Here is a 23,287-nt window from a genome sequence, read left to right as displayed (position 1 = left end):
CCCCCCGCCTTCTCCTTGAGCTCTGGTGATCCACCTTGAGGAACCCATACCCTGGCTAGCTGCAGACTCTTCAGCCTGAGTTTCAGGATAAACACACGGAGCAGATTTGTCTTGGTTTCCTAGCGCTGCTATAACAAAAATACCACAGGTGGGTGGTTTTAAAGACCAGAAATTTATTTTCTCATAGTTTAGGAAGCTGGAAGTCTGAATTCAGGGCACCAGCTCTAGGGGAAGGCTCCCACTGTCCACTCTAGGGAAAAGCTTTGTCTCAGCTTCTCTAGCTTTCTTCTCAGCGTTCTTTGGAGATCTCCACACGGCATCTACCTTGAACCACTTGTGCTTGCTCCTCTCTGTGCCTAACCTACTCTTTTTATATCTCAAAAATGAGTAGGTCTAAGATACACTCTACACTGATACTGCCTCGTCGACATAGCAAAGAAAACCCTATTGCCAAATGGGATTGCATCCACAGGCAGAGGGGTTAGGATTCTAACACACATTTTTTTGGAGACATAATTCAATCCACAAGAAGACTTAAACTCAACCCATATCCTGGAGCCAGGGCCAGAATTGTCGTTGTCCTTGTTAGGTGCCGTCGAGTCAATTCCGACTCATAGCGATCCTATGCACAACAGAACGAAACACTGTCCGGTCCTGAGCCATCCTTACAATCGTCGTTATGCTTGAGCTCATTGTTGCAGCCACTGTGTCAATCCACTTCGTTGAGGGTCTTCCTCTTTTCTGCTGACCCTGTTCTTTGCCAAGCATGATGTCCTCCAGGAACTGATCCCTCTTGACAACATGTCCAAAGTATGTAAGACGCAAGGAGCATTCTGGTTGTACTTCTTCTAAGACAGATTTGTTTGTTCTTTTGGTAGTCCATGGTATATTCAGTATTCTTTGCCAATGCCACAATTCAAAGGCGTCAATTCTTCGGTCTTCCTTATTCATTGTCTAGCTTTCACATGCATATGAGGTGATTGAAAATACCATGGCTTGGGTCAGGCACAACTTAGTCTTCAAGGTGACATCCTTGCTCTTCGACACTTTCAAGAGGTCCTTTGCAGCAGATTTACCCAATGCAATGCGTCTTTTGATTTCTTGACTGCTGCTTCCATGGCTGTTGATTGTGGATTCAAGTAAAATGAAATCCTTGACAACTTCAATCTTTTCTTCATTTATCATGATGTTGCTCATTGGTCCAGTTGTGAGGATTTTTGTTTTCTTTATTTTGAGGTGTAATCCATACTGAAGGCTGTGGTCTTTGATCTTCATTAGTAAGTGCTTCAAGTCCTCTTCACTTTCAGCAAGCAAGGTTGTGTCATCTGCGTAACGCAGGTTGTTAATGAGTCTTCCTCCAATCCTGATTAACGATGAAAATACTACAAGAGGCTGGTGTGAGAAGCACATTAAGGTGTGTGCCTGGGATAGCTGGGTTGGTTCAGTCCTTCAACTGGGCCCTGACTCGCTTTCCCATCCGGTGATAAATTTGATGGGTGGCAGGCCAGCTGGCTTAGATGCTGTCTTAGTGCCCTAGTGCTGCTGTAACAGAAATACCACAAGTGGCTGGCTTTAACAAACAGAAATTTATTATCTCAGTTCAGGAGGTGGGAAGTTTGAATTCAGGGCACCAGCTCTAAGTGAAAACTCTGTCGGCTCCAGGAGAAGGGTATTGTCTCCTTCAGGGTCTGTCGCCCTGGAGTTCCTCAGTGCCTTGACAATCCTCACATGGCAGCTATCTTGCTGCATTTGTGCTGCTTCTTTCTGTCTATGCTGCTCCTTATAGCTCAGAAATGATCAAGTTTAGAACCCACCTTACATTCAGATGGCCTTATTAACACAACAAGGAAAATTCTATTTCTAAACAGGACCACATCCACAGGTGTAGGGATTAGGATTCCAACACATATTTTGACAGGACAGATGCTAAATGGCCCAGCTAAGCTGGGATCAGCTGATACTCTTAGAGCTGGGTGGGGTAAAGGAAGTGAGTTTCATATGCATCAGATAGGGATGTCCACAAGGGAAAGCTAGGGGGAGGGTGCCTCAGGCGCTGTCCAGGAGAGCATCTCAGCGGAGAGAGTCTGAAGGCATCTGAAGACTCCGAGGAGATGAAGAAGGATAAGCAACCAATCCAAATAGAGGTGCACAGAGCCACCTCAAGAGATCAGATGACAGACTGCGGGGATGCTAGGCAGGTCTCTGAAGAAACTACAAAATACCCTCAAGAGATTTTAATGCCATTATCACCTGCCATGCTCAGAGCATGACGCCATCTTACCAGAATACCAGAGAAACCATTTTACCATAGCACATCAAGTAAGGACTTTCCTGCTTTCCGGGCCTCTCCTTCCTCCACCGCCACTCCACCTCCCAAGAGCCAAGGGGAGAGAAGCTAGAACTTACTAAATGGGGAGAAGGTGAGTGAGAAAAGAGAACCTGTCTATGTTACTCTTTCCCAGTTGCCGGCTTTTTGTGTGCAGCAGACCACACCTGGAGCCCTAGTGGCGTGGTGGTTAAGAACTCGGCTGCTAACCGAAAGGTCAGCAGTCTGAATCCACCAGTCACTCCTTGGAAACCCTATGGGGCAGTTCTACTCTGTCCTACCGGGTCACTGTGAGTTGGAATCAACCCGATGGCAATGGGTTTAGACCATATCTATCGGGCAGTGGTGGTTCAGTGGTAGAATTTTCCCTTTCCATGTGGGAGACCCAGGTTCAAATCTGACCAATGTACCTCCAGTGCAACCACCACTTGTCTCTAGGTGAAGCTTTAGTGTTGCTATGGTGCTGAACAGGTTTCATGGAGCCTCCAGACTAAGATGACTAGAAAGAAAGGCCTGGTGATCTCCTTCTGAAAATGAGCCAGTGAAAACCCTAAGGATCACAATAGTCCAACCCAGCTGTGCATGGGGTCACCATGAGTCCGGGGCTGACGCAATAACAGTGAACAACAACAGGCCACATCTGGAAGAAGGAAGAAAAGCTTTTCTTTGAATGAAGACTGAAATGTCAATTAACACAACAGGCCAAGAATATTTAATTGCTTAATTGAAACTAGTTGCCACTTAAAGTATCTATGCCTGCTGCCATTGAGTCAGTTCCAACTCACAGCAATCCTATAGCACAGACGAGAACTGCTACATAGGGTTTCCAAGGAATGGCTGGTGGATTCAAACTGCTGACCTTTTGGTTAGCAACTGAGCTCATAACCACTGTGCCACCAGGATTAAAAAAAAAAATCATGGAACATTCCACCTTTTCATGCTGGGACAGGGGGAAAATAGACCATCAGAGTCAACTTAAAGAAACAGCAGGAGGCTAAATTTGCTTTTGGATTATGTCTAGTGAGTTGTGCTTGTTTAAAGTCCTGGTTGCACACGGTACCCTGAAGCCTGGATCTACTACCCTGGGGTGACCAGGATGGAGACTGTTAGCTGGCCAGCCAGATCTCTCCTCACCTTTTTCTACGGTAAAGAGTTGTAAGTGGGCGTGGGGCCACCTAGCGAGGGACTACATATCCCAGCCCTTCTCGTAGTCACTTGCCTATGGAAAGTGAGCAGAAGTGATGTGGTCCAGGGTCCTCAAGACAGCGGATGTGCATTGTCCTCTATCTCTTCCCCTTTCCCTTTGCTGAACCTGAATGTGGCAGTGGCTGGGCTGCAATCATGGAGATGGGGACCAGGTCTAAAGACGGTGGAGCCTGAAGATGAAAGAAACCTGGGTGCCTGCATGACCAGGTAGAGCAGAGACACCCTCTGGCCTAGCACATGCACCTCAGACTTTTTCAAAAAAAAAAAGAAATTAAGTTCTAGGGCCACATAAACCAGAGATTCCATCAGCCTGAGACCGGAAGAACTAGATGGTGCCCAGCTACCACCAATGACCGCTCTGACAGGGAATACAACAGAGGTGCCCGGCTACCACCAATGACCGCTCTGACAGGGAATACAACAAAGAATCCCTGGTGAAGCAGGAGAAAAGTGGGATACAGACCTCAAATTCTAGTAAAAAGACCAGGCTTAATGGTCTGACTGGGACTGGAGGGACCCCAGAGGTCATGGCCCCTGGACTCTCCTGTAGTCCAAAACTAAAACCATTTCCGAAGCCAACTCTTCAGACAAAGATTAGACTTGACTATAAGACATAAAATGGTACTGGTGAGGAGTGTGCTTCTTAGCTCAAGTAGACACGAGACTACGTGGACATCTCCTGTCTGAAGGCGAGAAGAGAAGGCAGAGGGGGACAGGAGCTGGTTGAATGGACACCGGAAATACAAGATGGAGAGAAGGAGTGTGCTGTCACAATGTAGGGGGAGCAACTAGGGTCGCATAACAACTTGTGTATAAGTTTTTGTATGAAAAATTGTCTTGAACTGTAAACTTTTACTTACAGCACAATAAAAAAAAAAAAAGAAATCAAGTTCTTTTCTTGTTACAGGAGCTTAGTCTTTTACACTGTGAATTATACCTGCCTGAGTTCTCTAAGGACTCCCTGGGTAGTGCAGATGGTTAATGCACTCTCAGCAGCTAACCAAAAAGTTAGAGGTTCAAATCCACCCAGAGGCACCTCAGAAGAAAGAGCTGGTGATCAGCTTCTAGAAAAATCGGTCATTGAAAACCGTATGGAGCACTCTTCTACTCTGACAAATGTGGAGTCACCATGAGTCAGATTCGACTCCACAGCAAGTGAGTTGTTTTAGGTTTTAGCATTCTCTGAACCACGTTCAGACGTTGCACCCTGACCCGCTGGCTTCTCCCCCCAGAGAGCAAGCCCTCAGCCAGCTCGGTTAGGAAAGCTCTGCAGTGAAAACAGGCTTTGAAACCAGATGTGGACTCTAGCCTGGCTCTGCCACTTACTAGCTGTGCAACCTCAGCAGATGACGTTCCCTCTCTGAATCTCAGTCCTCTCCTATGTAAAATGCATCCACCATCCTTCCCCACAGGACCTAATGAGAGGACGCAGGTAAACAGCCAGCACCATGCTTGGTGCATAACAGGGCTTCAACAAAGGTCAGCTCCCTTTCCTCTCCCGTTCCCAGCGGCCTTTGCTGCTGAGCCCCTGGCAGGCCTCCCACCAGCACCCACCACGCCATGACGCGGACTCAGGTTTTTCTTTTGAATAATTGACTGGTTCGGGGAGGTGGAACAGAATAAGTACTTAGAGTTCACAAGGCAGAATTCTCAGAAATTGGGTTTCCAAGGCTCCCTTCCCGGTGCTGGGAACTGAAGCTGGCTGTCCTGGGCTCGCTTCTGAACGGTCCCACCGTGAGGGGAATTTTCCTCCCACCTTATCCCACCCTCCGTCCAGGGCGAAGAAGAGATGCAGCAGGCGAAGCCGCTCTCCTCTGGCGCAGCATGATAAGCCCGTTCCAGGGCGAGCCTGTGGGATGCAGGGAGTGGGAGCCAGCTGGGGCTGGAGCACAGATGTTCTGTTCGGTAACGATTGGAATGCTGGCATTACGTCATAGGAATATTAATTCCCGCTTGCAGAGAATGTCAGGGCGGCAGCGGCTGTTGGTGTGTTATCTGGTCCAGCTGCAGTCCTTCTCGCCTCCCATTTGTTGTTAGTTGCAGTCGATTCCGACTCATGGCGACCCCATGTGTGCAGTCTAGAACTGCTCCATAGGGTTTTCATGGCTGTGACCTTTCAGAAGAAGGTTGCCAGGCCTTTCTTCCAAGGTGCCTCTGGGTGGATTCAAATCGCCAGTCTTTTGGTTAGTAGTTGAGCACTTAACAGTTTGCACCACCCAGGGACCCCTACTTCCCATTTACAGATGAAAAAACTGAGGTTCAGGAGAGACACAACTTACTCAGGGTCCCATGTGGAGGGAGAGAGTGGCAGGGGTGGGCTTGCTCAGGGGCACCCAGCCCCCTCACTTGTTCTGCTCTTCTTAGGGTGCAGTGGGGGCCTGGTGCTGAAGGGGAATGCTGGCTTCCAGGTTCCAGGTTTATAAAAGCCAGGACCAAGAAAGCCTCAGAGTGACTTGCCACCCATACACACCTTCGGCAGTCAGTGTGACCAGAGAGAGGACTGGAGGGGAGCTGGGCCCCCAGGTAGGCAGAGCCTGGAGCCACCCAGCCCAGGCTTGCCTCAACCATAGCTGGGCTCACCTGGTTTCTCAATGTCAGCACAGGGGTCTCTCCCACTGGATCGCGAGCTCTTTGTTCTGCTTCTCTCTGAACCTCCACCTCCAGGCCTAGCAACTAATTGTGCTCAGTGGCATTTGCCCTCCTCTCCTGTCTCCCAGATGCAAAATCCTTTCCTCACCCCACGTGGATAGCATGACCTGTGATGGGTTGAATTGTATCCCCCAAAACGTGTGTCAGCTTGGCTAGGCCATGATTCCCAGTATCGTGTGTTTGTCATCTGATTTTCCTATATGCTGTAAATCCTATCTCTGTGATGTTAATGAGACAGGATTAGAGGCAGTTGTTAAGGAGGCAGGACTCAATTTACAGGATTACGTTGTATCTCGAGTCAATCTCTTTGAGATATAAAAGAGAGAATCGAGCAGAGAGGAGACGGACCTCCAAGGAAGAAGCATCAGGAGCGGAGCACTTCCTTTGGACCTGAGGTCCCTGCATTGAGAAGCTCCTAGACCTGGGGAAGACTGATGTCAAGGATCTTCCCCTAGAACCAACAGAGAAAGCCTTCCCCGGGAACTGGCACCCTGAATTCAGACTTCTAGCCTACTGGACTGTGAGAGAATAAATTTCTGTTTGTTAAAGCCATCCACTTATATTTCTGTTATAACAGCACTAGATAACTGACACGGCCTTTGACCAGCTGTGACAGCTTGGGCAAGCCTGACTCCCTCATCACAAAACAAGGTGGAAATGTCTATGTGCCTCATGCAACTGGTGAGAGGGCAGCCCAAGATGTGATGTATAGCCACGCAGTCGGTGCTGGGCTGACTCGCTTTTCCTCTCTGCCCAGGGGGAGACCGACTGGTCCAAAGTGGCATGTCTGATATTGTTTGGGGACAGTACCCTTCTCCTTCTACCCCGTTGGGCCTCCCCACCCCCCTCTCCCAATTCTCAGCAGTCCATGCTCACTGCATAGGAGTGTACACTTGAGTTGTCCAATGTCTACTGAGAACCAGTGCCAGAAAGTTGTGCACTGTTATCAACCACACACAGAGTGGGCCGTGTCCAGGCCTCAAGGCTCGACCATCTAAGGCTGCCTTCTAATGGCATTTGGGGCTGGATATCTCTTTGCTGTGAGGCCTGTCCTGAGCATTTGCGGATTTCTGGAGGTATCCCTGGCCTCTACCCATTAGATGCCACTAACAGCCTCTCTGCCCCTAGTCATGACAATCAAAAATGCCTCCAGACAGATCTCAATTGTCCCTCGGCGCAAAATCACTGCTCCATCAGAACCATGAGGAACTCAGACACACGGTGCCCCCAAGGGGCTGACTATACCTGGTCACCTCTCCAGGAACACGGGCCACTCAGGACCTAGACCTGGCCCAGACACACCTGGAGGGCCCAGAGGGCCAGGGCTGAGGGAGGGGCACAGCCTCCTATCTTTGGGTTTCACTCCCTTCCCCACCCCTGACCCCCATATTTAAACATGAAGGCTTCATGCTGACGCAGCAGGGTCAGGGCACCGGGACGGGGGCATCTCAAGAGAGGGAAAGGCCAGCTCTGGTTGGGGAAGAGGCAGCTCTGATTGGGGAATACAGAAAATAAACGTGGTCATGGACACGGCTTAGAAACAAACCCACTTTAATTGCTAGTGTACAGAGATACCAGGGTGGCAGGCCTGACAGGATGAGACAGGACCACACACCTGTCTTAGTCAAGGAACCTGGACTGGTTGGGTTCAGGCTGCAGGTGGGCAAGGGCAGATGCAGGGTCGATGCTCTGTCTCTGTGGCAGGTGTGGAGGCAGGGCCTGGGCCCGTGTAGGGTGCCCAGAGCTGGGGCTGGGGCATGTGTCTGTGTGTTCACGTGTGTGTGTGTGTTATGTACATGGGCACGAGGACACAATATGTACAGGAGCCCTCACAGGCACATCGAGGGAGAGGGTCGGGGATAAGACACCCGAATCCCTGAAGACTCCAGGGGCTGAGGAACAATCGGGGGGCACATTAGGGTGTATACTGAATGTCCAGACCTGGCTGTGCTTCTGCCACTCAGACGTGCTGTGTGACCTGGGGTACCCTCTCTGGGCCTCGGAAAGACTCACTAGATAATCACTAAGATTCTTTATGGCCCTAACTGTCAACATTTCTTAAGAGATTAAATTACAAAAAGTATTTTTTTAAGAGCTGATGATAAGGGCCTTCTGGTCTGCAGGTTTAAATCCCCCCATGCCTGGGTACATGGTGTTACCCAGCACAGTCTAATCCCTGGCACAAGGTAAAGACCCACCATGTGCTTTTCTGCCCAGCCTCTCCCAGGCTCAGCTGGCTCCCAGCTGTTCCCTCATCCTGCCAACAGCTGTGTATGCAGAAGGCAGTGGACAGCGGGGTGGGCAGAAGCCAGGTGTGGGTGAAGGGAAACACGCCAGGGCCAGTGAAGAGCTCGGTCTTGGGGACCCGAAGTGCACCCCCTCACCCTCTTTGTTTCCTAGCACAGTGGACCCACAGGTGCTCAATAAATGCTTGAGGAAGAAGCACAGTGGAAGACAGCCTGGGTCTAGGTGGAGCTCTGCCCTGAATTAGCTGGGAGGCAGGGATGGGGTCTGGGGCACATCACTTCCCTGGAGGCTCAGCTTCCTCCTCTGTGAAATGGGGACAAGACTGAGAAGGAGTCCTGCCCCACCTGCCCCGTGCTCACACACGTGCTCTGTAAACTGTAAAGCTCAGTACAGAGGTCAGTGTCAAGTTGCAGACAAGCCCTGGGAACACTCTCTAGGGGCAGAGGAGGAAGGCGTCCCCAAGGGAGGTGGTGGGTCTGACCCGGCAAGGGCCTGGCCAGGAGGGGTCACTAGGTTTTTACAGTACAATGATTTCCATTTCTACCTGACACACAACATGAGGACAGCTGCAGTAACAAAGCACAACCATCAGACAGAGGGATGTCGGGGACATGGCTGTGGTCTGGAAAAGGGAGGTGTCCAGGATGTGGACATGAACTTTCTGGGAGACGGACATGGTCTGGGGCATGGGTGTGGCCCAGGTGATGGACATGTCCAGGACTTGGATGTGGTCCAGGGCATGGATGTGTCTGGGACGTGGATGTGTCTGGGAGATGGACCTGGTCCAGGATGTGGACACATCTGGGAGATGGACATGGTCTGGAACACAGATGTGGTCCAGGAGATAGACATGGTCCAGAACATAGATGTGGTCCAGGAGATGGACGTGTCTGGGATGTGGACACGTCTGGGAGATGGACATGGTCTGGAACATAGAAGTGGTCCAAGATATGGACGTGTCCACGAGACAGACATGGTCCAGGATATGGACGTATCTGGGAGATGGACACAGTCTGGAACATAGCTGTGGTCCAGGAGATGGGCGTGTCCCGGATGTGGACGTGGTCCAGGGTATGGACGTGTCCAGGAGACGGACATGGTCCAGGATGTGGACGTATCTGGGAGATGGACATGGTCAAGGATGTGGATGTGTCTGGGGGATGGACATGGTCTTGGAGACAGATGTGGTCCAGGAGACACGTGGCCACATCTATTCAAACACAGAGAGGCCACTGACTCAATGTCAGCATCAGCCGGGAGCCACCTTTGGGGGAAGCAAAAAACAGCCAAGCCAAAGGGCAGGCGTTTGGGGATAGAGTTTGGGGGTAGGGGTCTCTCCCGGCTGCCACCTAGGCTAGGCTGGGTCTTACACCAGGAGGGCAGAGACTGCTCCCAGCCTGTGGCCTGTCCCAGGAGGCTTGGTTGGATGTAGGAGTCCTGGCCCGTCTGGCATCAAGGCTACTTCCACCTCAAGAACAGGAACATTCCAACCCGGGTCTCTGCCATCTGCCAGCCTTGTCTCCCGCTCTCTGCAGGGACATGTCCAACCACAGAGAGCTGGACCAATGGAGGGGCCACAGAAACAAGGACTCCAGGAGGTGGCCAGGACACAGGAGAACGTACACAGGTTAGCGGCCATGGCCCTTATCTGCCGCCAGGGGTCCTCAGGCAAGACTCTGTTGGGGTCTCCCCACTGAGGATGTGGGTGGCAGGCGCCGGGGGCCACCTCCCTTAAGGCAGTGCCCAAGGCCACCCCAGTGTCCCTCCCGCTACTGGATGGTGCATTTGTCCCTCTCGCGGGCCTGGCCCTCCCGCAGGACCTTGGCCTTGATGTACTTGAGGTCACTGTTGACGCTGGGGCGGCGGGCGAAGGGCGAGACCATGCCATAGGCGTCCACCTCCTTCATGCGGCGCATGCAGAAGGGCCTGGGGTGGAAGGCCTCGCCGTACTGCACCGAGATCTTCCGGTGCAGCGCGGGGCTCATCTCGTGCGGCAGCTTGGCCATGCTGAAGAGCACATAGAACATCTCGTCCACGTTGGTGTTCTTCTTGGCCGATACCTCGAAATAGGCGCAGTTCTCATCCCCTGACACCAGCAGCTCGGCCTCGGTGGTGGGCACCTGGCGGCAGAGCTCCCCGTGGTCGTTCTTGTTGCCGCAGATGACCATGGGCAGCTCGGCCGCCTCCTTGGTCTTGTTCTTCAGGCAGGATTTGACCTCCAAGATCTGCTTCTGGAGGCGCTTGACCTCGTCGAAGGACTCCCGGCTATCCAGGCTGAAAACCAGGATGAAGACGTCGCCTGCAGGGAAGAAAGCCAGGATGGTGGGTGTCATGGATTGAATTATGTCCCCCCAAAAACGTGTGTATCAACTTGGTTAGGCCATGATTCCCAGTATTGTGTGGTTGTCCTCCATTTTATGATTGCAATTTTATATTGAGAGGATTAGGGTGGGATTGTAACACCATCCTTACTCAGGTCACCTCCCTGATCCAATGTAACGGGAGTTTCCCTGGGATGTGGTCTGCACCACCTTTTATCTCTTAAGAGATAAAAGGAAAGGGAAGCAGGCAGAGAGTTGGGGACCTCATACCACCAAGAAAGCAGCAACAGGAGCAGAGCGTGTCCTTTGGTCCTGGGGTCCCTGCACTTGAGAGACTCATCAACCAGGGGAAGATTGAAGACAAGGACCTTCCTCCAGAGCTGACAGAGAGAGAAAGCCTTCCCCCTGGAGCTGACACCCTGAATTTGAACTTGTAGCCTACTGGACTGTGAGAGAATAAACTTCTCTTTGTTAAAGCCATCTACTTGTGGTATTTCTGTTATAGCAGCACTGGATAACTAAGATAGTCACAGTTCACTCCTGACTTCTCCCTCATTCTTTCTCCATCCAACCAAACATCGGTCATAACTGCTTCCACGTGTGGGTGTGCCCAGCCCTTCAAATGGAATAATGGCTTAACCATCACAATGACTGTATGGGCTAGTTGCTACTATTCTCCCCATTTTCCAGAGCAGGAAGCTGAGGCTCAGAGGGGTTAAGTCACACAGCTAGTTAAGTAGAAGAGCCTGGTTCAAACAGGGCTAATTCTACACACGTTTCTGCAGGGTTGGAGTCAGGTGAGTGCCTTCTGGAATCATGTGGCTGTGTTAGAACAGTAAATGTAATTTCCATGAGAGCAGACGCCTTGCAGGTTGTGTTCACTGCGTATCCCCAGGGCCTGAAGTAGCATCTGGCGCATAGTAGGGTCTCAGCATCTGTGTCACAGTGCCTCTTCCACTTACTAGCCAGATGACCTTCAGCGGGTCTCAGAACTTCTCTAAACCTCAGTTTCCCCATCTGTCCTCTGCGGGTGAAATACTGTCTCATGGAATTATTTTGCAGGTTACAAGAGACAATAAATGGAAAGCATTTAGTACCAGCATGTGGCACGTGCTTGGAGATCTTAGGTGTCAATAATGATAAAGGTAAGACACATTGGCTGTGAACCAAGCACTGGATCAGGAGCTTCATGCCCAATGTCCCAAAGACTCCTCACCAAACCTCTGTGGGGCAGACTTTATTACCTTCATGCTACAGGTGAGCAAACTGAGGCTCAGAAAGGCAAGCAACTTGCCCAGGATCACACAGCTTCAATGCAGTGAGGCCAGGATTTGGACTGAATTCTGTCCTTACCTAGCCTGTGCCAGGCATACAGTAGGTGCTCTCTGCTTCTTGAATAAATCAGGAATGAATACGTGAATGTTTGCCTCCAAGGTTTACACTACATCTACCATAACTCATGGCACTGCTCAAGAAAGGTTTTAAAACCTGAAACAGGGACTGATGTGGAGGTGGTGGCAGTAGGGTGTATGGACAGGAGAAAGAGGACTCGGTGCCTCCTCCCAATTTCCAGATTTTACTACAGTTATCCCAATTTCATTCTCAAAGCCCCTTCCTCACTCTTGCTTAAGCTCTTTAAACAAACCTGTGGTTGTTGATTTTGCTTATCTGCATCGATGTCAACACTCCCATTTTACAGGCGAGGAAACTGAGGCTCCGGGAAGTCAGCAACTGGCCCAGGTTCTCGAGAGGAGAGGCAAGCAATTCCGGCTTCTCACAGAACTGGCTGCTTTCCTCCTCAGATCCCCCAGAGGCTGCCACGCTGCCCCCCCCATGACAACACATGGCCACATTCAGAATCACGTTCACTAACCGTGTGCCCCGAGCAGGGAGCCCTGATGCGGGGGCGCCTTCCATCCCCTACTCACCCTTGTGCCCCGGGGCCTGGCACGTAGTGGGTGTTCAGCAAAGCTGGCTGAATGGATGGGATGAAGCTGAATGAACTATGGTGTGGGCTGTTTTGAGAGGTATTTGCAAGGCAACATCAGCCTGGCAACCGTTTCCGCCTGGGCTGCCAAATCCCGTCCCATTAGGCTAATCCTGGGCCCCAGAGGACTCGGCTGCCTTGACATATTCAAATGCAAGACTGCCATGGCAAGCGTCGGAGACCGGCCCTGGCTGGCAGCTGGAAGGAGAGCTGGCAGCGGAATTAATGGCTTTCAGAATTTCTTGCACACAGGCACCAGGTTGGGAAATGAGGCACGGGTGGCTGAATGAAAGAAGCAAGCAGCAGACAGATGTGCTCAGAATGATACGTGCACATAAAACACAAACAAAAATGACTCTCTATCCCAAAAAGCCCAAACCAAACCTGCTGCTGTTGAGTCGACTCTGATTCACAGCGGCCCTATATGACAGAGTAGAACTGCTCCATAGGGTTTCCAAGATTGTAAATCTTTACGAAAGCAGACTGCCACATCTTTCTCCCGCAGAGCAGCTGGTGGGTTTGAGCCACCAACCTTTCAGTTATCAGATGAGCACTCAACCACTGCGCCCCCAGGGTTCCTTCGACTCTCTATTATGGCGACGTAATCAAAATATTATTTTTTTTAATTATGAATATGTCCCCAGCCCCCAGAGGTGGTCAACCCATCAGTTAGGTTTGAACTCTTCCAGACTTTCCATGAATACACTGACGTTCATAAGGTCAACCCAGGGCTCGTTCTATCCACACGCTGCCCTTCAAAATCATGGGGGGAGGTCTGAGTGTCAGTGGGTCGGATGGTCAGCAAGGGCAGCCTGGCAGAGGAAGCCATCTGCTGAAGGTACCCAAGGAGAGCCCCACCCACTGGTACGTGGGGAGGGGTGGCCATGGTCATGGGTTTCTTGGTGTAGAAGCATCTCGATTTGGGGGATTATTTTAGTGGTGACTGGAGGGTTACCTGTCCACGTGGGAGGGGACACAGCTTGGGAAATGGCTTTGTAAAGCACACAGCAGGCATTCTATAAATGCTGATTCAATTTAAAACCAACGTTTATTGAGCACCTGCTACCTCCTCATCATTTAATTCTCACAGTGACCTTTGAGATGGGTGCTAATGCATTGCCAAGCTAAGAGATGAAGAAGCTGAGGTTAAGTCACTGGCCCAGGGTTGTAAAATCAGGAAGCAGTAGAATCAGGATCCAGAACCAGGCAGACCAGTTCCTGGGCCTGCCCTCTTAGCTACCACATGAAACTGCCCACAGTACTGTAAACGGTGCCCCAACCCCACAAGTCCACGTGTCCCTAAATCCCTGGAGACCCCTTTCTCTCTCCTCACTGCTCCCCAACTGGGCCTAGAGGCCACAGGACAGCTTAGAGGTAAAGTATGAGAGCCAGACAGCCAGTCACCAGCTGTGCTGCCACCCTGAGCAAGTTACTTACCCTCTCTGGGCCTGAGTCTCCTCACTTGTAAAATGGAGGCAAATCCCTATCTCCCAGGTATCAACATGCAAGTCCCTGGGGGTGCAAACAGTTAACACGCTTGGCTGCTAACAGAAAGGTTGGAGGTTCGAGTCCACCCAGAGGCACCTTGGAAGACAGGCCTGGCAATCTACTTCCAAAAAATCAGCCACTGAAAGCCCTATGGGAGCACAGTTCTACTCTGATGCACAAGGAGTCGCCATGAATCACAGTCAACTCGACAGCAACTGGTTTTATTTTACATGCAAATCTCCTAGGTAAACGCACGCCAAGTGCTAAGAAGGGGGCCAAGCACACAGCTCTTTTAAGCGTTGGCTATTAGCAGCATCATTACTGACGTTATTACCAAGCCCCTTGTTTGGGCAGAGCCCCCCCACCCCCACTTCCCTTTGGCTGATAGCTGCCCAGGTCACTGCCCTTACCTCTCTCAAAGGAGGCAAAGGCCTGGAAGCGGGGTGGGGTCAGAGACCTGAGTCCAGAGAAGGGCCCAGGAGTGACTGACTGCAGGGCCCCAGGAGCTCAGCTCCTGGAGAAGACAGGCAGGAACCTCCAGGCTATCCTGCTCCCTGGAAAGGAATATCCCCACTGCACATTTGTATGAGTTCCTGATCTGGAAGGCAACACCGCTGCTGTCAAGAGTAATTGCTCCAGAGCCAAACAAGATGGAGTGTGGGCCCGACTCCGGACCCGGCTTGGGCAAGCAGCCACCTCTCTGTGCTCTGTTTCCTTGTTGTGAGTTTCATCTCAGACGATGGATATGCGAGTGCCTTGCAAACCGTAAAGTGGCCAAGCAAAGGCGCCGGTGTGCTCAGTGCCCATCACGCTGCCGCAGTACCGTGCCGCCCCAGGCTCCGCGCGGGCCTCACCTGTGAGGATGGAGAGCCTGCGCATGGCAGGGAAGGGGTGGTTGCCGGAGGTGTCCAGGATGTCGAGCTGGTACATGTCGCCACGGATGTTGTAGACCTTGCGGTGGAAGTCCTCGATGGTGGGGGTGTACTGGTCCTCGAAGCGCCCGTTGAGGAAGCGAGAGACGATGGAGCTCTTGCCCACCCGCGAGGCGCCCAGCACCACCATGCGGTAGGAGTTCTTGGCAGGCACGCTGAACGTGCAGTTGCCGCTGGACAAGGTCTTCATCATGGCTCGGGGCTGCAACAGAGAGCGAGGGAGCAGCTGTCAGAGGGCCCTTGACCCAACCCTGCCGCCCTTGTTGGAGGCCTTGGCCTCCTTCACACCACCCCTTTCTAGGTCTCAGTTTCCCATCTGTAAAATGGGAATGCTGAACTAGGCTCTCTCTAAGGGACTTTGGAGTTCTCTTCACTCATTCATTCATGCGTTTCATTCACCCACTCATTCATTCATTCACCCTCCCATCTATTCCCCCTCTTATTTGTTAGAAGGTCACTGAGTGACAAAAACAGAATGTACCTGGCTGGTAACTGAAAGGTTGGCAGTTCGAACTCACCCCGTGGTGCTGCAGAAGAAAGGACCTGGCAATCTGCTTCCACAAAGATTGCAGCCAAGAAAGCCCTATAGGCATGGTTCTACTCTGTAACGCATCGGGTTGCCAGGAGTCGGAACTGATTCAATGGTACAGGACAACAATACATCGAGCATGTGACTGCTGGGATCTGATTCTTGCTTTACCACTAGCTAGCTATTGATCTTGGGCAAGTAGCTTAACCTCTCTGGGATTCACTTTTCTCGTCTGTAAAATGGGTCCAACTCACAAAGCTGTAAAAAGCTCAGCACACGGTGAATCTCCAAACATGCTAACTAGCCTAAGAATCTGCTTTTTCCCTGATTCACCCGTCCCTTCCAACTTGGCATCCTAGAAGCCTGGGATTCCAGGACATGACATGTGGAAGGTACCAGAGAGCACTTCTTAAACACAGGAGGCCATGGCCACTCAGTTCTTCCAGGAGAGAAAGACTGTGTCCAGAGCACATCCACCAAGCTCCAAGCCCAGTGCCGGGATGGTTCCTGGCGTCGCCTTAGGAGAACTCATTTTTAGACCCATCCCTTGCTTTGGGGGGCTCCCTCCACCTACAGAGCTGCATCTCCTGCCTGGATATTTTTGCCCCACAGACCTTGAGAGTTTGTCTGCCTCCAGGAGACCCAGACAGCCCTGGCGGCACAGTGATTAAGAGCAGCTGCTAACCAAAAGGTTGGCAGTTCAAATCCACCAGTCGCTCCTTGGAAACCCTATGGTGCAGTGCTACTCTGTCCTACAGGATTGCAATGAGTCGGAATTAACTTGACAGCAACAGGTTTGGTTTTTTGTTTGTTCGTTTAGGAAACCCAGAGGCCTGGGCTGGAGGATGTGGCTGTTTGAGGAGGAGAGCCTGCAGCTGGAGACGAAGGGCCTTCCTACAGGAAGACTGTTTAACGGGCAGGAGACGCACACTGGTTCACACCCTCTCCTTCACAAACAGGCTGGAATCATGAGTCTGGGTGGCCAGGGTGTGAGGACAAGGGAATAACCCATGGGCGACTCAAGCTTCCCTCACAACTCCAAGGGCTGTGGTTCTGGGGCAAACCCAGAACTTTCCACACAAGTCTTCCGGCCTCGCGGAAGAGGGTGAAATGGCTCTGAGCTTCAAGCTCCAAACGGAGCTAAGTAAAACTCCCCAGGCCTCCAGCAGGTCCACCCCAAAGGCCTGCCCACCCTCCTTTCCTGTATCAGATCCCATCAGAATGCCCCCAGGGCCCCTGAGGACCAGTCGCACTAGTTAACCTGTGCTCGACCGAGTTCTGGCTCCTTTCCTTTGCTTCCTCCGAACATTCTCTTCCCCTCTCTTATGTTTCAGGGCCTGGCTCAAATGCCACCTACTCTCAGAAGGCTTCCCTGGTCCCCCTCCACCTCAGCAGAAGGCCCTCCCCTCTCTGGAGGAGAGCCTCTCAGACGAAGAACTGTAAATGGTCACAGGGCTGCCACATATGGTTGTACAGGTTGCACACTGCATAAAAGCACCAAGCTGGGTAGGCAAGTGAGGGCTGTGTCAACCCAGAGGAAGAGGTGTCTATTTAGTGCCTAAGCTCAGAGAAGGAATCTTTTTTCATTACAAAGGGGCTGTACATGCTAGCCATAATCTGGTCCTCCTTCCTGCAATGGATGCCCCAAGTCAGCTGCCCTATCCATTTATCCAAAGGCACTCTCTGACATCCTAATTGTTTATGTCTGCCATGATGCTTAGAGCTTGAGACAGCCACTCGAGGCAGAGAGGCCTCTTACATGCGAATCTGCTGGCAAACATCCTGTCCTGGGTACTGAGGAATCCACAACTGCTTGCCCTGCCAGACTGAGTTCCTGGACAGTGGGGTACTGGTAAACCAGCACTCAAAAAACATGTTTCTAAAAAGCCCTGATTTGTAGAGTTTGACAATCTCTATGGTGTAAGTACTCCCACCATGGCTAATTGCAAGCTACCAACGTGACCTCAACGAATGCGGAGTTGGAAAGAGACGCTACCACCAGCCGGTTACAGCACACTGCTGACCTGAGGTCTGGAGCCACGATAACAATTAACTTTAACCGTCCACTTGCCAGGTACCAAGTCTTGTGTTAAGTATGCGCTGTATTTAACAATACTAATAGCTGAAATTTGTTTTGTACTTAATATGTGCCAGGTACTATTCTAAGTGCTGTACGCTTATTAACCTGCTTTACCCCCACAGTAACCCCAGAAGGAATAATGGTATTATCTCCATTTTACAGATGAGGAAATTGAGGCACAGAGAGGTTAATAACTTGCCCATGGTTACACAGCAAGTACCTAGCAGATGAGGGATCTGACCCAGTCAGTCAACCCCTTGCTGTGGAGTCTCCTAACCCCCTCCTTATGAAAAAAAAAGGTACATATTATTTTCCCTGTTTCACAAATAAGGACCGTGACACCCAGAAAGACTATGTGACCAGCGCACTCAGTCAATAAGGAAGCCAGGGTGGTGCTCCAGGTCCTAAGATCACGTCCCACCCGTTCAAGCCTGAAGTCATCTTTGAATTTATCTCACAGGATTGTGTGAGGTGCCATGTATACAGTAGGTGCTCAATAAATGATCTATGAATGCGTGAAGCAAAACCCAATGGCTTCTGCTCTTAACTCACCCAAAGCCTAACTCTGGGGCTTTCTCTACCCCCCACCCCCGCCCCGCCTGGCTGGCCCAGGGGCTGTGCTCAGGAGGGGCTCTCCCTCCAGGACAGCCCTGCTGAAGACCCCCATGGCCCAGCCCCAGGGCCTCCGGGAGTTGCCCTGGGGATGCCTATGGGTGGGCAGTGGGGAGAGGAGGCTGCAAGACCCACAGCAATGAACCCCTCTCAGCCTCCTTCCTGGCTGGGCTAGCCTGCCTGGGCCTCCAGCGCAGCTGGGGACAGAGGCCCTACACTGACAGCTCCCTCCCAAGTCCCTCTGCAGGCAGCCTGGCTCTGCTGGTGGTCACCTGTCTAGGCAGAGGAGAGAGAGGAGCCCCACGGACCATGTTTGTTTCAATCACGCTGTGCTCCTGTCCCTAGCCCAGAGACCCTGATTCAGGTGCACTAATATCAGTGACTGAATGGGCCTGAGGGAGTCAAAGAGAGAAGGCAGGGAGTCAGAAGGAGGAGGCAGGAAGTCAGACAGAAGGGACAGAGGCTCAAAGAGAAGAGGCAGGGAGTCTGAGAAAGGAGGTAGGGAGTCAGGCAAGAGGTAGTAAATCAGGAAGAGGAGGCAGGGAGTCAGAGAGAGGAGACAGGGAAATAACAGTGAGAAGGCAAGGTGTCAGGGAAGAGGAAAGGAGTCAGAGAGAGGAGGCAGGGAGTCAGAAAGAGGAGGCAAGGAGTCAGGGAAGAGGTAGGGAGTCAGGAGAAAGAAGAAGAAGAAAAAAAACCCATGGCTTTCTTTCCTGAGAGAAGACTGTATGTCTTCACATGGCCCCAGCCATGTGGGGCTGCGTTAGGCACCCAGACACCTGGACACCAGGTGATGGCGCCCCCGTGGGTTCCCCCCTCCCCCCTACCCCCACATCTTTCTTCCCTTCTCCCCTCCCAGAGGAGGTACTTAGGACAGTCCCGTGGGCACAGCTTTCTCCTGCTCCCCCCCCGCCCCCTCACCCCCCACCCCCCCGCCCCCCCACTCCCCCACTTTCCCGCCCCCCCCCCCAGTCTGCAAGCTCCTTCCTCAGCCAGGCAAACTCCACGCAGACGGGGTCAGAGTTCTCTGAGGGGCCCTTTGAGAATTTACAGTCCAACCCTGGAAGCCCAGAGAGGTGGGGGGTTCAACAGGGACCACCAGCAGCAGGGTGACTGACTGCAAGTCTTGTGAGTCTGCTAACCCCAGCACAGGGCAACTATGACGGCAGCTGGGAGGCAGAAAGTCCCCGAAGCAGAGACAGGAGGGGCCAGTTCTGCAGGCAGGCATCCACTGTGCCAGGGACTTTGAGTGCCTTCCTCTAATGACTCTTCACAGCAGTCCCATGAGAAGGGGACCATCATGGACTTACTTGACTAATGGGGACACTGAAGCTCAGACACAGTGAGTCACTTGCCTCAGCTCACACAGCAAATGACTGGCCAGGCTGGGAGCGGAACCAGGCAGTTTGGCTCCAAAGCCTGTGCTCTAAAAACCCACCCCATGGCCAAAACTGGAGCCCTTTTCAAAACAGCATCTGACTCACCTCAGCCTCAGCTGGCAGCAGGTGGGAGAATGGCCCCTGAGCACACTATACTTCCATTACCTCTCTCCCTGCAGGCAGCTGGGGGTGAGCACCCTGCCCAGGCCTCTCCCCAAACCCTCTCAACCAGCTCTCAGCAAGTCCGTCTGTGGAGTCATCCCCTCCTCTCCCTCAGCCCCTCCTCCAGGGCCTGGCTAGAAGATGGAGGGGTCAGATGGGCCACAGAATGCAGGAGGGTCTGGCTATGGGCTCCCCCTTCTGCGTGCCTCAGAGCTTGTTTCGGCTGCACACCCCCCCCCGCCCCCCGCCCACACACACCCCTCAAGCAATCTCCATTACTGCACACCTCAGCCACCCTGGACACATACATTGTCCTAACTGCCCCCCAATCCCCACACTGAAGGGGGTCCTGGGGGCTTTGCAAAGCCCCCCTCCCCACCCTTGACAGCTCAGCATGGTAGAAAGCAGGAGAGCACCAGGTTCCAGCAGGCTAGCTCTGCCTCTCATCAGCTCACCAACCTCCAGCAAGTGCCTGGCCTGCCGGGGCTCACGTTAGCCATCTGTTAAATGGGTATGGTAGACGGAAGCCCATACTGTTACCCTGAAGATCCATCGAGAAGTCCAGGGGCTGACACAGTTCCTGGCACATGGCAAGGTTAACAAATGCTGGGTTCCTTTCTTTGTTGCACTTGCTCTGGGCAGTAGAGGGGCTGCCCAGAGAAGCTGGGGCGGGGGAGGGTGGGGTACTGGAGGACATATCTCCGCATCTTGTCTCTCTGATGTCTGGGGAAGCCTGACTCAGAGGCTCCTTAGCTGGCTGCCCCTTCCCAACCGGGCCTCCTACCTCTGCATGAGGTCCTGGACAACACCCTTCCTGGGCTAGTGGGGAGGGGTCTGAAAGAGCACTCCACAGCTGCCTGGGTCGGGGGAGATCGTCCAGCCAGCTGAGCCCAAAAGAATCGGCCAGGAAACCCACTCCTTGAATTAAACCAGGAAAAAGCTATGGTCAAAGAAAAGCCTTTTGAAGCTTTCCTTCTCAGAGGAGGCCCTTATCAGGGCCGGGGGCCGGGTCAGCTCCTGGCAGTTCCTGGTCTCCATCCAGGCACTCAGCCTACAGCTGGCTCAAGAAGGGGGAGGCAGTGTTTTCTCTGAGCCTCAGTTTCCTCATATTTAAACGGGCTATTATTCTAGGTCTCTTGACTAGAAAGCTCCTAGCACCAAACCTAGCAAGTAGTAGGTGTTCAATAAATCTTTCTTTCCTGGGATAGGTGAAAGGCCTGGCACCCAGCCTGACACATAATAGGTGCTCAACTAATTTAATTTAGCAGGTAAAGTTGTCGGCACCACTGAGGTGCTCAGTTTACCTTTGTCTAGACATGTAGAGCATCGCCCAGCCTTCCTCCAACGAGCCTCCAACCGTTTCTGGCTGCCCCACTTTACCCAGTTCCCCCGTTTTGTTGGGGTGACTCTCTCCTACCTGGGAATGGCGGGCTGGACCTCTGGCACGGCTTGGAGGACTGCCAGGAAGCGCCTGGAGGTGTGGGGAACCGCCTGCTGCTCCAGCCGCCGAGTCTCCCTGAGTCTGCAGCGGCTCCCGAGTCACTGAGCCGGTCTCCTCCTCCGCGCGGCTTCGGGAGTCTGGCTGGGCGCGGCCGGGCGAGGGGGTGCGGGGAGCCGGTGCCCCATGGGTGGGCTCGGAGGGCTCGGAGGGGCCCGGGCGCCGGGCGGGCTCTGGCTCGCCGCCGCCGGCCCTGCCCTGCCCCGACCCGGAGGACTCCTGCTGAGCCAGGTGCCCGGAGACGCGGGGACGTCGGATTCCGGGGTCCCCGCCTGGGGATCGGGGCTGGGGACAGAGCGGTAGGGGCGAACTGGGGCTTAAGGGAGGGTCCCTAGAGACTCTCCCGGGGGCTCCTTTCGGAGGTGACCGTGGGCGCGTGCGTGTGTTCTGGGTAGGTGAACCAGCCCTGGCCGCCTAAGCCACTTTCTCCACCCGCCCCAAAGGGAGTGGTTGGGGTCTGCCCGGCTCGGCTGCAGCCTCCTCTGCCTGCAGCTCTGCAGCTCTCCCCCGCGGAAAGGACAGCTCCTTCTCCCTGCGAGGCGACACCAGCAGCCGAAGAAAGAGCAGAGCGCTCTGCTCGGCGCGCGTGTGGGAGGGGGCCTTGAACGCCGCCCCAAGGCTTCGCAGCGCCAAGTTAGCCCGAAAAGCGGCTCCTCCTCCTACTTCACCGCCTCCTGCCCCCGAGGAGGCGAACTTTCCGCGGGGTCGTGGCTCCTCCCTCCTTCCCGCTCCCGGAGACGAACGCCCCTCTTTCTCCTAAAGGGCGAGGTCGCTAGTCCCTCCGAAAAGCGCTCAGAGCCCCGGCTCCTGGTGGCGGCCCTGGAGGCAGAGGCCAGTTCAGCCCCGTGTGCCTTCTCCCGCTGCCAAGAGCATCCCTCTGCGCCCCCGCGGCGCGGCGCCCACCTGTCCCTCGACGCCCGCTCCAGCCAGTCCCGCCGCCCGGGCCCGCCTCTGCGCGCCCGAGCTGGCTCACCCGCCTTCGCCCAGCGCCCCGCCCCCGGCGCTGCGCTCGGCCAATGGGCGGGGGTCCCGCGGCTGGCCCCGCCCCCAGCCGCCCCTCCCGCCGCGGGCCGGACGCCGCAGTCTGGCGGCTCCGCGTGCCGGGGCGCGTGGGGCTGGAGCCGCTGGGGGGCGGCCCGAGGCGGCGGGCGCTCGCACCGTGACCGGAAGGCGGCCCGGACTTCGGAACCTGACGTCTGCGCAGGCACTCACACGGACACCGCCCGGGGCGCAGGTGATCCGCGAGGGTCCCACCGCTGAAACGAGCCACTGGCCCCGGCCGCTCAGGCTGCGTCGGCTGCGGCCTGCGCGGTCCAGCCCCGTGCCCGCCTCCCTCGCCGAGAGCCCCAGGTGTCCTCCCAGGTGCCTAACCTGCCCGCCACGAGCCGTGGCCTCCAAACCCGAGGCCGCGCACGTGCCGCCAGGAGGGGCGGCCAGTCACCTTGGCCTGAGGGCGTCCGAATGGAGGCCGCGGGGCCCACAGGTCTGGGGAGCACTGCAGCGAGAGCCCTGCGGGGGCCCACCGTGTGCCCTTGGGCAGCGCCTGGCTCGCCTCCGTTCTCGCCTTTAAATGAGGGCTTTAAATTAGGTCAGACATCAGGCATTCCTTTTGTGCCACTTGTTACTTAACATTTCCTTTAAATCCAAAACCCACTTTTTTTCCCCCTTAACACATTTTTTTAGAGAATCGTTATATCACTGCCATAAATGGGAAGCCAGTATCACTTGCCATAAATAGAAGGTAAGAGTAAAAATAAACACAATGAAAACAAAGTGAGGTTATTACATTCTGGCTGGAAACTCTGGCCTGCCAAGACTTGAGATGTGCCCTCGGTTAAAAGGGAAGACTAGCAAGGTCTCCCACGGAGCCT

General features: G+C 53.5%; 1 protein-coding gene across 1 annotated transcript; it reads right to left on the bottom strand.

The window, feature by feature from the left end:
* Positions 1 to 7,731: 7,731 nt before the first annotated feature.
* On the bottom strand, positions 7,732 to 21,829 carry RASD2 (RASD family member 2). The gene is made up of 3 exons (XM_049884304.1): positions 21,336 to 21,829; positions 15,079 to 15,358; positions 7,732 to 10,727 (listed from the first exon to the last, which is right to left on the bottom strand). Exons 2-3 carry the CDS (start codon positions 15,347 to 15,349, stop codon positions 10,198 to 10,200), a joined length of 801 nt encoding a protein of 266 aa, XP_049740261.1. The 5' UTR covers positions 15,350 to 15,358; positions 21,336 to 21,829; the 3' UTR covers positions 7,732 to 10,197.
* Between the last annotated feature and the right edge of the window lie 1,458 nt (positions 21,830 to 23,287).

The sequence above is a fragment of the Elephas maximus genome, chromosome 4 (genome assembly GCF_024166365.1).
Source record: "Elephas maximus indicus isolate mEleMax1 chromosome 4, mEleMax1 primary haplotype, whole genome shotgun sequence".
NCBI lineage: Eukaryota > Metazoa > Chordata > Mammalia > Proboscidea > Elephantidae > Elephas > Elephas maximus.
This window is presented reverse-complemented; position numbering and strand designations above follow the sequence as displayed.

Bases quoted from the DNA above. Each gene is read 5' to 3' on its own strand.
- RASD2 (XM_049884304.1), bottom strand. From the start codon at position 15,349: ATGATGAAGACCTTGTCCAGCGGCAACTGCACGTTCAGCGTGCCTGCC. The intron at 10,728-15,078 runs GTGAGGCCCGCG...TCTTCCCTGCAG, and splicing joins CAGGCTCTCCATCCTCACAG to GCGACGTCTTCATCCTGGTT.